The 13,854-nt window shown below is 34.4% G+C and overlaps 1 protein-coding gene across 1 annotated transcript in view; it reads left to right on the forward strand.

The window, feature by feature from the left end:
• Positions 1 to 5,743: 5,743 nt before the first annotated feature.
• The window catches only part of ChLD3 (Chitin and LDLR binding deacetylase 3), a 63,726-nt gene continuing 55,615 nt past the window's right edge, over positions 5,744 to 13,854 (forward strand). The window contains exon 1 of the mRNA XM_072524915.1: positions 5,744 to 5,870. Within this exon, the coding sequence (XP_072381016.1) occupies positions 5,804 to 5,870 (67 nt within the window). The 5' untranslated portion in view covers positions 5,744 to 5,803. The remainder of the gene's footprint in view (positions 5,871 to 13,854) is intronic.

The following is a 13,854-nucleotide window of genomic DNA, read 5'->3' on the forward strand; positions in this document are numbered from 1 at the left end:
CACAGATGTATATATTCTAGATACATAGAATCTATGTATGTATGTATTTTAAGTTGTTTCATACGAAAATTATTTGGTATATCCAAATATAATTTGAACATCGTATTTAAAAAGAATATGATTTTTTGCAAGTTACCAACAGTTTGCTGTGTACATTTTAGGAAAAATGATACACACAATGATACAAATGAAAAACAGTACTGGATCGGAAAAAATTAAAGTGATAAGTGTTTATATAAAAATCGATAAGTCGGGGATGCTAGAGGGATAGATAAATGGAAACACAAGTTATATAATTTTTAAAGTTGTAAAAATTAAATGCATATATTTTATAAGAAATAAATACATTTTAAAAAATATTGTACAACAAAAATGCCTTATAAGGTATTAATACAATTCTTGACTATTTACCAAATTTGGTTTCTACAAAAAGGTACGTCATTGAACATAACCAATTTCAAAGAAGAAAAGCACAAAATATCTAAAATTGTTTATTATTTCCCTAATGATATTCTCCTCTCTTTCTTAAACAATTAAACAAGAACAATTTACATCGATAAAGCGATAATCATCATACAGAAACCGACATATGTGTATGCTTCAGTAACGGATCTTAACTTGCCAATCCTCCAATTAATATTAGTCAAGTCATTGAACATCTAGGTGAAGTAGAATTTAATCAGACAACGGATTTTTTTTTAAATTTATTCAAATTTTATAGGCAACACTTAAAAATTATTTTAATTTTATTGTAATAAAATGTTTTAATTTATTACATATATTTGTAGATGGATATTGTGGAGGTCGGCATTTTGCGCCTTTAGAAGACATAAACGCCATATTTATTTCTTATTAATACCCTGTCCACACTGACGTGTTTAGCACTATTTGTAGTAATAAAATGTGATAGGTTGAAAAAAATTACAAGAAAAGTTTCATTAATTTGCCTGTCTAGCCTACCTGCTGATTTAGAAAAATATCTTCTTAAAGAAAGGAAATTAAGACAGGCATTCTTTGCCATATTTCCAGCACGGAATGGACATAAGTACATAGGTATTATCTACTGTATACGGCAAAAACTAGGGACCACTGTTTGCCTGTGACTACAAATTTTCTCGGTTATTAGGCAGTTTCCCTCAGAAAAAATTTGTATTACTCCTAATATTCCAGAATTAATTTTGCCATATTAGGCATCTAGAAATTACCTAACTTTAAATTTTTGAGGCTGATAGTTCAATCGCACACCATGGTTTCTATTTTCAGCAATCTCGTGTAAAAATAGCCTACGTAATCGTATCCACATCGTAGTGAGAAACTTAGGTTCAAATGGCTCTCTTGCTTTTCTGTCTTTGATATTGTATTCGGCATAACATTACCTGATAAGCCCAGATAGAGTGAAACAGTGTTAACAAAGGACAGACCTTAAGATAGAAAGTAAGATTTGTTTTATTTAGCGTATGAAACAGAAGGAAGCAGAATTTCAACATAAAACGTACGTACTCCATATGCGAGAGGAAAACTGGATAATAATGTAAAAGAAATGAACGGGCTGAATATTGATATTTTAGGAATCAATGAAACGAGAAGACCCGGAAACAAAATATGTCGATTTATTAATAAAAAATGAAATAAGGAAATCAGTAATAAACGTAATAACTTTCTCGGAAAGAATCATGGTGATTTAATGGTAGGTAAACTGGCCTTTAATATTAATATTAAACAAGTATATGCATCCACAACAGACAAAGCAGATCGAAGGGTCAAAGAATTTTACTAGAAACTGCAAAAAGTGCTTCGAATATTTAAACCACTGGAAAAACATATAATAAAAATATATTTTTAACACAAAAGTAGGACGTGAGAAGCAGTTGAAGGTTCCGTAGGTCGGTTTGACCTATACTCCCCAAAAGATAATGAGAAATAATTGACAATTAGGTTATAATCGATAGACGCTTTCAAAATAACATGACATGGGTCGCCGTATATTCCGGACATCGGTTCAAACCAAAATCATCTAAAAGGAGACTTTAATTTTAGGAGAAAACTAATAGGATCCTAGAAAAAAAAGATATGACATCAAGGCTTTGAGTGAACTGGCAAGAAGAAAGCACATAAAACTAAAATAGAGAATAAAACAGAATAGATAGAATAGAAGAACGGCATATAGCTAAACAAAAAAATAAGACATTCACACTATTCTTAACATATTTATTTTTAATTTAAGCATTTTCACCACACTGTACTAATAGTCTTATATAATTAAACATTAAGTTACAGTGATGGATACAAAAGTAGTCTTCCTCCACTTCATCCATCTTATTTTTGTTCTTAATTTTATTCTTTACGGATATGAAATAGAATCCCATTAGATATAACAGAGAAAATTTAAACAACTACGAGAGGAACACTGGGGATATCATTGAAATACAGTAGGAAAAATAAATAGAAAAGAAGCAAAGCCAAAACAACAGGCGCCGTCGAACACACTTTAAAACTAAAATGGATTTGGAGCAAAAATAAAAAAACATGCGAAGATATAAACGCCTTACACATGTGTCCCAAAGAGGCTTAGCAATAAACCAAAATACCCAATATGCTCCAGAAAAAGTACGGTTAATGCGACACAAAATATTAAAGACTAAGTTCGAAATGGTCCATCATTTTAAGTATTTAGGGCTTTTTGTTATTGATAATCGGCCAGAATCTCATACCAAAACACGCAGGTTTTAGACCAGGTTAATCATGCAGCGGCCAAATTCTTAATCTCACAGAGCACATTGAAGATGCTAATTGGAGTGAATTACAGAAGGTTGCTGACAAAAATGATATGCTCAAAGATTACCACCTACTAAAAATTGTTCCCCGTTAAAAAAGAGACGAGAGGGGTCACTCAGGAGCGAAAGAATTGGCGATAGAGAAGACAAAATAATGGTCTGGTGTAGGAGAGCTCCTTGGTTCCCATTCTTTTTAATATACACAGAACGACCAACCAACTCCTGCCATTCCGCACGCTCTGCTATTCTGCGGTTTGGTCCAGGTTAATTCACGCAGGGAGAGTGTAAGTCATCCTAAATGAAACATGCATTTTACCAACAGGCTGTATGAAGTCAAATCCAATAGAAAGCCTTCATAGGGCCGCCGGCTTTGCTAGCCCCAATAATCACAGAAAAGCTCACGAATTTATCGAACGGACCAAGCAGATTCTTGAATATGACTATGGACAGCCCACCAACAAACTTTTATTTGTCGAGATGTCCAGTGGTGCGAAATACAAGTAGCCGAAATGGAGAACACTAAACCGAATAAGAACTAGGTTGGCACCGGTTAAAGCCAATCAAAGAAAGTGGGGCCTTAGTTACTTCTTCTTCTTCTTTTTATATAGACATGACCCTGTCTGTTTTTCAATGTGCCTCTAGTAAGTTGTCGTTGCATCCTTTTCGTGGTCTTGTCATTCGGTTTATATGATCGTTTCATTGTACTCTTCTATTTCTTACCTAGTTCTTGATGTTCTCTACTTTTTATCTCGTCGTATATCTGTACTTCTAGCTCTGTGCCATAGTATCTTACTATCAATTTTTCCAAGTGTTTTCATCTCTTCTGTTTCTAATATCCTTTTTGTCCTCTCTGTGTCAGGTCTTGTTTATGCCGAGTATGTCATTCTTTTCCGATATCAGGCCTTAGACACGAAACAGATAATACATACGAATGTGGCATCATACAAAACATGTAACATTTACTGATCTGCCCAAACTACGCTAGCACTTGCGATCTCGATAATGTATGGGTTAATAAGCGTTGGACGTAGCTCAATACAGGGCTGAATGATGAAATTATTTCGGAAACGAAAAAATAAATTAAGTCTGTTGATGAAATTATTAAAAAAAGCATAAAAATTAACGACCACATAACTTACTGGAAACACAGCAACTTTCTCAAATCATGACACTGAAAATTTACAAAGCAGCAATCAGATCAATAATCACATATGGTCTGAAACAACGAACTTGACATAGAAAGACGAAAAAAGATTAAGGATCCTAGATAGAGAGAAAAATAATTAGAAGAACAGCAGGCCTAATACTTAAGATTCCTAGTAACCATAAGTAATGATATAAGTGCAGAAACAAAGAACAAAATAAGCTAAGGTATCACTAACATTACACGCAAATAAAAAACTTTCAACTTCAAAGACACTACGGCAGAATCGGTGGAAGCAATTGTAAAAAACACTAATAAGACCAATTGTGACGTATGGTGGTAAAGCATGGACCTTGCTGAAAATGTCAAAAATGCCCTTAAAAGTATTAAAAAGAAACGGTCCAGAAAAAAATTTTGGACCTATCTGGAAACAGAATGAAGCCTATAGATTCCGCATGAACTTTGAGCTTGATGAGTTAAAATATTCCGACATAGTAAAATTTGTTAAATTTAATAGAATTCATTAACTTGGCGACTTGCTCCGAATAAGAAATGAAAGAAATACAAAAAATAGCACTGAATGGAGGTCGATCTAAAATATACCACGAAGCTGCCATAGAAAGCACTAATTAGACAGTGCCGAGAATTATCTTAGGATTATGGGAGTTCGGAATTGAAGAATAGTCACCAATGACAGAAGGAAATAGAATGCAATTGTTTAACAGAGAAGACACACAGACGGATGTAGCACTAGAGGAAGAAGAAGAAGAGCAGACCCAATTGATCTAGAAAAAGGTCAATTTAGTAAATTGAAGAATGACGAAATAAATACCCCTTTGAAAGAAGAAACATCGTCCAATTTATTAAAGTACAAAGACTAAGATGGATAGAACGTCTAGAAAGAAGAGATCCAAGAGCAATTATCAAGTAAATCACCAAATGAATACCAGTACTAGGTAGACCAAAAGACCAAACTTCATGAATGATGCCATGATGATGAAGATGGAAGATTAAAAAAATATATTGAATTTAAAATAAACAAATAAAGTAGGTATAAACGAAGATTATGAATGAACGAAAAAATGATAATAAGATATAGATAGATAAGTTGATTCTTGCTAGTATAAATCTCAATATATCTTCACATTTTTTTTCTTTTTCTTGGTCGGTCGTCGGTTCGGACACCTTGAATTCTAAATCATGTTTAGTGATTTGTTTCCATTTTTCTCTGTCTTCTGCAAGTCTGAAGCAATGTTTAGTAGGGCTCTGACTTCTTTTGTAATGTGGTTCACATTATCTTATTGATGTTTTTCCATGGGCTTTCGCTGCTTGTACCGTTCTCTGCAATGTAAGCTTCTCCAAATCATCTCTTAACATACTATTGAATTTTTAAAATAATTTCATTATCAAAAACTACGATCCTGTTTGTATTAAAAACTATACCTTCAAATGAGCACTCTACATAATCTATATTTGAGGTATTACTCTAAAAGTTATTATTCTGTCTGATATCATTTAAAGATTGTCTAGAAAAATTACAGCATTAACATATATTACATAGCAAGAGAATAAAAATTTGAGAAAACATTGGAAACTTCTTTCAATTTCCATTTTTTCTTTACTATGCTTTACATTTTAAAGTAAAATTTGATATTTTATTATTTAAGAAGATTGTCGTTATTTAGTATTAGATGTCCAAATAAGAAATAATAATATCTGATACTATCCACAAAAAAAATGTTCTAAGATCGGCCTAAAATCGAGAAAGTTAGCTCGCAACTTCTGTTATTAGGAAAAGAAAAAACTCGATCTCTTAACAATCATTAACAATTCTTAGAGTGTTTTATCAATAGCTCTCGGTAAGCTATTTTGTAAACAAATCGTGATGGGTGTTTCTATTTTTTTAGTGTTAAAGTGTCTTATTGTTAGTATGGCGGTAGAAGGAGTAACAAGTATGTAAACAATATTTTGCAGTATTTTCCTAAATGGTGCATTTATCACATTGTCACCTAATTTTGTCAGAAATTAAATATATAGGTAACTAAGATTAAAACAGTGATATTATTTTTTTCCTACGACTAGATAAAAATATCCTACTCATAAATGTACAGAATCTAATAAAACCAAAACATTTACACTTACTGCTTCTTATTTTTAATATATTTTACATATTTGGTTTTTTTTGGACCTTTTCTTATATGATCGTTCTTGACAATTATATTCCTATTGCATCGATAATCATCTTGCCTGTTTATACTATCTACTCAATTAGTTTCTTTTAACAGATTATAGTGAATAAGTAGACAAACATTACATAGGAGCGTATTTTTGTGCAAATTTTCATTTTATATCAGTTTAGATTTTATTTTCTGTAAATTCTTATATACTACCCAAGTATTTATAACATTATAACGTTTCATAAATCATGTTCATTTGTTGTTTGTTTTGATATTATCATATTTGCTTTCTTATACTTCATTTCTTATAGAAGTCATAAAGTTCCCATTGCCTGTGTTATACCTCATGGGAACTGAAGTACTATATTTTTAGACTTAATCAAAAACAGTCTAAGTATAATTATATGTAATTCAAGAAAAATAAAATACTACAAAACTATGCTTAATTTTTAACAGCAGAAACCATAGTTTGGCTAGATCAAATTGAGCTCTCTTCACTTTTTGGCAATAAGTAACCTTACAACTAAACATTCTAATACATATGCAAGATAGTCCACATGTAAGTTTCAGAAGTTAATTCTAGAGCTTTATTCTAGAATTCAAACAGAGGGTGGCTTATTGAGAGAAGCGGAAGCAGAAGGAAGAAGAAGAATTGCGGGGATATCAATTTGAGCATCTTATTTAAACTATTTTTATTTTAAATAACCAATACTGTTATTTCTGTTGTTAAACGTTAATACTAATTATTTGACTTTTACCACCTTATATATAAATCACGGCGTTCGATAAGGTCCGACACAACCGTCTTATACAGTTACTTAAAGATAAACACATTGACAAAAAAGACTTAAGAATAATAACTCATCTCTACTTTAACCAAACAGCAAAAGTCAAAGTAAGCAAAGAACTTTCGGAGGAAGTAGAGATAACTTACTTTACTTTTTCGTGTCTGGATCCGACTACAGTTTTTCTGCCCAATATCGGGCTACGTCTACACCCTTTGTATTTGCGAGCCATAAATCATCGAGGGTGCACTGTGATGGGCAAAGTCTGCATACTCTCAGGTGCTCCATGTTCTGTATTTCCCCACATTCACAAAGTGCGTCGCTGTCTGTCTTGATGCCCCATTTAATGAGGTTCTGTTTTACAGGGGCAACACCTGTGCGTATGCGATTCAGTGTCCGCCAGGTTCTCCAGTCCAGGTTCATTCCATTAGGTCGTTCTGGATGCAGGGGGAACAGTTCGGGTGGTTCGACGCTGACATTTCTCATAAACCTTTTCCTTGATTTAAGTCGGCTGATTCCTGGTGGTTCGTCAAACCCGTATAATTGGTGCCTTTCATCGAAAGTTTGCCTGAAGTTCTCCACATATTGTGAGGCGCATCTACGGTCATCTAGTGATGAGAATCCAGCTACCCGGTACAGTAGGGGTAGGGGGGTAGGCTTCATACAACCGGTAATTATTCTGCATGTTTCATTCAACGCCGTGGTGACTTGTTGGGCGTATCTAGATCTACCCCAGACGGGACAAGCATATTCCCCTGTTGAGAAACATAAGGCCTCAGCTGTTGTCTTCAAGACCTGGGGGTTTGCACCCCACTTGCTCCCTACAAGTTTCCGGAGAAGGTTGTTTCTCGTAGAAACCTTTTGTCTTGTGTTCTGGCAGTGGAATTTATACGTTAGTGACCGGTCTAGTACTACTCCAAGATATTTGGGCTTATCAATATGTTTCAAGCGTTGTCCCTCCCAAGAAACATTCAGCTTTACATGCGCTAGTTGATTGTTGAGATGGAATGCACATACTTGGGTTTTAGTAGGGTTTGGCTTTAATGAGTTTTGTTTGTAGTAAGTTGACATCATGTTTAAAGCCTCTTCCATTGTCGACTCTACTTGTGTGAGTGTTTTCCCCTTTACGGCTATACCAAGGTCATCAGCGTAGACAAAACTCTCAGTCTGAGGGTGCATTGGTTGGTCGTTGGTGTAGATGTTAAATAAGGACGGCGCCAGAACGCTTCCTTGAGGTAGGCCATTTTTTTGGGTTCTCCATCTGCTCTTCTTTCCATTTAGCAAAACGTAGAAACGTCTATTACACAACAGTGATCTAATGATATTTACCAGGTCGTAGTCAAGCACAGTGTTATAGATCTTAGTTAGCAGGGTTTTGTGGTTTATCGTATCATAGGCCGCTGTGAGGTCTATCAAGGCTACTCCCACTATGTCTTTCTGCTCAAATCCCTCCTCTATGTATTCTGTTAGGTTCAGCACTTGGCCTGTGCATGATTTACCTGGTCTGAAGCCTGCTTGTTGTGGGATTAATTTTGCATCTAATTTTTCCTGGATGCGGTTTAAAATGAGACGTTCATACAATTTATACAAATGGCATAGCAGGGATATCGGACGGTAGCTACTCGGTAGTTCAGGGTCTTTCCCAGGTTTCAGAAGGGCTACTACTTTTGATTTACGCCACAGTTTTGGAATCTGGTAGGTAGAGCGACAGATGTTAAATAGATCGAGCACCCATTGTCTCGCTTTTTGCCCGAGGTGTTTTATCTGCTCTGTTAGGATTTCGTCCACTCCAGGTGATTTTCCATTTTTCATACAGTCAATACCATTTTTGAGCTCTGCGATGGTAAATGAGTTTCGCAAGAGAGTTGTTTCCTGGTCTTGAGTTCTTATAATCTTTGGCGTTTTGCAACGATTGTTTGTTTTGCCATTCAGAAGCAGTTGGTGGGCTATCTGATTTGGTGTTATTGTACATAGCTCTTTCATCTCTGTGGGATCACCATTAAGTTTTTTGATCATATTCCAAGCCTGCTTACTACTGTGCGTCATATCCATTTTACTTAAAGTCTCGCTCCACCGTTGTTGTCTGGAGGCACTTAGTGTTTGCTGTAGTCTCTCCACTATCTCTGCCGCAACTTCGCTAAATGGGTCTTTACTATATTCTTCGGTGTACTTTGTCATAATGTCTTTTGCTTCATCGTTCAGACCAGATATGTAATGTTGTTGACATCCTCTGGGTATGTGTTTACATGAGATTCGTTTTACAAGTTTGATAAACGCGTCATAGTTTTTGGGGATCGGGACTATATTTTTCACTTGTGTTTCCAATTCATCAGCAAATTTTGCCCAGTTCGCTTTTTTAAAATTAAACCTTCGTTTGAAAGGAATCTTGGGAGCTTTTATAGCGCTGTAAACAGTTATTCCCACGGGCCTATGTTGCGTCTTCGGTATAGGCTTATATACCTTCCTAACGCAACGGTCCTCTAAAGACATGCTGATGAAGGTGAGATCAGGGTTGTAACCTTTCTTCCATATTTTGCTCTGGAACGAATAGGGCAGTTTTGGGTCATGTAGAAGTGCCAGGTTGTTTTGTTCAGCCCACGATTCCACAAGATCTCCATTCTTATCAGTTGAAGCGTAGCCCCAATGGACATTATGACTATTAAAATCACCCAGAATGAATCTGGTTTTTTGAGAAGCGAAATTTTTTGGAGGGGAGAAAACAAAGTCTCTCTGGGGTGGTTTATACACAGATGTCACTGTGCAGGCTCCTATTTCGACGGTTAGTATTTCAATGTCGTTGTAGCATGTTTTTTCAGCTGATGTTACATCAATATCTCTTCTCACGAAGATGGCGCTTTCATGTTTTGCACTTGAATGTTCAATGATAAGCTGCATTCCCTCAACGCTAGGTCTATGTGCTGATATGTCACGGTGAGTCTCTTGTATACATAATATATCACACTTGTGGATTTTACACAGTTCAGACAAAATTTCCTGTTTGTTACAAGTAATACCCTCAATGTTTATGGTCATCATTGTCAGTGTAGGCTCTGAGAAGAGCCGTTGATTCTCGTTACTTTGTTCGGATCCAGTGGTGGAAGGATTGGCCGCCCGAGGGGCGTTTCCAGGGAGCGCCAGTGACATATTGTTCTTATAATATCACTTGCGTGGAGGCTCCTTCCGTGCTCCCCCTAGTAGAGATAAAAATAGGCCTTAAGACAAGGTTGCATACTCTCCCCCTTATTGTTCAATCTATATTCGGAAGAAATAATTAAAAAATCACTCGAAAATGTAACAATTGGAATAAAAGTCAATGGCAGACCCATCAACAATATCAGATATGCCGATGATACTATACTAATTGCAGAGAATATACAAGATCTACAGACACTTTTAGATAATGTAGTAAATGCTAGTGAGGAAAGCGGACTAACGCTTAATGCTAATAAAACAAAATTTATGACAATTTCCAAAATACAACAAGACGTTTTAAATATAAGAGGGATTTAAATAGAAAAAGTAAAAAAATACAGATATCTTGGTACAATTATAAATGAAAATAACGAGTATAGAGAAGAAATAAAAATGAGAATTGGACAAGTTAGAGCAACATTTAATAAGATGAGAAAAGTATTATGCAGTAGAGAACTTAGTTTGCAACTCAAAATAAGAATATTACGTTCATATATGTTTTCGGTGCTGCTGTATGGGGTGGAGGATTGGACCTTAAAGAAAGAGGTGAGCGATCGACTTGAAGCATTCGAGATGTGGACCTACCGAAGAATATTAAAAATAAGTTGGTTAGACCGAATGACAAATGATGAGGTCCTCAGAAAGATGACAAAGGAAATGAGAATCATGAATACGATTAAGATAAGAAAGTTACAATATCCCGGACACGTTATGAGAGGGGATAAATATGTGTTGCTACAAACCATAATGCAGTGAAAAATACAGGGAAAACGAAGTATTGGAAGAAGACGCACCTCCTGGCTCAACAATCTGGGAAAGTGGTATAATTGCAGTTCCGTTGACTTGTTCAGAGCTGCAATCTCAAAAGTGAAAATAGCTGTGATGATTACCAACCTCCTTAGAGGAGACGGTATCTAAAGAAGAAGATATAAAACACTACTAAGTTTGAGGCAATAGTAATACATATTTCCGTTCATAGAATTTTATTTTCTATTTAATTATGGCAGAAAAAATATAAATTTTAATTTAAAAAACAAAGGAATGACATCATTACGATGTCATGGTGACGTCATCACAGTTGCTATTATCCAAAATAAAAGCAAAACTAAATTTAAAAATGAAGAGACAGTAACAGTTCAAATAAAAGCAAAATAAAAAGCTGAAGATATAAACACAGAATGGGAGACGATCAAATAATCAATAGAAGAAGGTGCAAATATGCAGGTAGGTAAAAGTCAGGTTAAAACAAAAAATAAATGGTATAACCAAGAATCTAGAGAAATATCAGGAAAAAAGTGCAAGCCAAAATTAAATGGCTAAGATCAGATAACGAGGAAGACAGAGAAGAATATGAAAAATTACGAAAGAATACTAAGAAAGTGATCAGACAAGGACAAAACAAACGGATAAAAAATAAAGAGGGAACAATGATAATAGAGGATCAAGAATACAAGCAAGTATGGTGGGATTACTATAGAGAGCTCTTGGTAAAGGAAACAACAGGAAAAGAAATGAATAACGAGGAGAAAACGGGGCACGAAGAAGAAGCAGACGAAGTAGATGAAGTAGACATCGAAATTTCAAAAGAATAAAAATTAGAGAAATTTGAAGAAATAATACAGAGAATCAAAAATGAAAAAGCCCCCGGTAATGATGGAATTTATATGGAACTAATAAAATACGAAGGAAGGGAGCTGAGAGGAGGAATACTGGCACTATTGAAAAATATATGGAAAGTCGACAAAATGCCACAGGACTGGGAGGTAGGGCAGATCATAACAATACATAAACAGGGAAACCAACAAATTTGTGAAAATTATAGAGGAATAACGTTACTAAATACAACATATTAAATATTGACAACAATAATAAAAAGGATGTTATCAAAGATCACAAAGAAGGCAGTGGGACAGTACCAATGTGGATTTACAGAAGGAAGATCTGCAATAGATGCAATACACAGAATAAACCAATTAATGGAAAAAGCAAACGAATATATATTAGAATTGGAAATGTTATTTATAGACATATATTTATAGAAACCAGGAGGAAGAAAGAAAAGTGGAAAACCAAGTTCAAAGTGGCTGCAAATAACATAAACAAAAAGGACTGATCCACCCAAGAAATATATATATATATATATATATATATATATATATATATATATATATATATTATATTTAATAACATGTACTTGCAGCAAGCAACGTGATACATTTATTTTTACTTTTCGGATCTCAGCATAAAGGTTATATTCTTTTTTAAGCCTCTTTTGGTATTTGTACACTCAAATATTTTTATTTCTTTTTGTGGTGAAATGCCAGCAATCCGGGTTTATTTAAAATGTTTATGAAATTTAGGCAGAATATAATGAAAACGTACATATTTGTTTTAATTAATTACGAGACAAAACAAATTATTTCATTTTCTGTTCTGTACCATAAAACCTCTGCGTTAGGCTGATTAATTAATTATTGTGTATACTGGATAAAAAAAATATAAAAGGATTTCCTATTTGCTTGGTCAACAACCTCGTTTTCTTTTATTGCCCTTTTAAAGAAAAGCAACCTGTGTGATGCTGATTTCCGTGTACATTTATTGATAACGTGTAGGAACTGCAATTAAGAAGATTCTAGCTTCTAGAAGAACTTTTACATATAGATTAGTACTTATTAAACAAATAATAACACAATTGCAATAACATTCATGTCATTAACCTAGTAAAATCGTCGAACTAAGAAAGAAATTTGTAGAAGTCATTCATCCAATTAGTGAACAAACGCAAATGTTAAGTGGTAGCTGTTCGAATTATATGACCAAATTAACAACGGTAAATGGAATTTACTAGGTTTTTCGAATTTTTTTAAGAAATTAATTCCATGGATAATTTGTGCTTTCCTGCTTTTTTTACTCTTATTTGTATATTGTCCCCCGTACTGCAAAAGATCGTATCTGAGTTTCAAAAAATGTTCACGAAAGTTTAAAACTATATTTTTTCTTATTTTTATACACCATGGTGCAAATTTGAAATATGTTTAAGTACTATCGTTTAATTTTTATCTAATAACAAACATTTTTTTCATAATTGTAAGTTCTATATTATCAATAGTGTAATTTGCTTATTCTGTCTGTCTCTCCGTAATGAAAACTCCAGCGCTATCTATCCCCAAATAGAGTTAGTCAAACTAACCTCTGCTTTTAACGACCTGAGATTTAATAATATTTTTGTTTTTGGCTATAAGCTTTGGTAAAGCCGTCGGTCCCCCTGAATTAGCCTAGCTATTTGCAATAGATTTAACCATGATATTTGAGAACAATCCTAAAGGATTTTCCCTGCAATAATGCCATACGAAATGAATATTATAATTGATTATATAGTCACTAACAGAAAAATTCACCCAACCCAAATCTCAAAAAGCAAGGATATCAACTACTTCATCCTTTTATTAAACCCCGTGACTACACACCCCCGATTCGCCCACGTACCTAATAAATCCACCAACAATAACATCAGTTCCGGGACCTTTTTAATATCTGCCCCAAACTCTCCTTCCACAATTCCGCAATTATATACCGATGACTGTCGTTTAGAAAATATAATATTTGAAGATATGCGAGGTAACGGCGACGTTTTTTTAAATTAAAGGTCAGAATTTCTATTTGTTCATCTTCTATTGCTTTGGTTAAGTCAAGATTCATTTGTTTTCTTCCTAATTCAGCTTGTTCCAAATGCAGTTCCTGTTGTCGAACAATATCCTCTTTTTCCTCATTTTTAATACTCT

The sequence above is a fragment of the Diabrotica undecimpunctata genome, chromosome 3 (assembly GCF_040954645.1).
Source record: "Diabrotica undecimpunctata isolate CICGRU chromosome 3, icDiaUnde3, whole genome shotgun sequence".
In the NCBI taxonomy this organism is placed as follows: domain Eukaryota; kingdom Metazoa; phylum Arthropoda; class Insecta; order Coleoptera; family Chrysomelidae; genus Diabrotica; species Diabrotica undecimpunctata.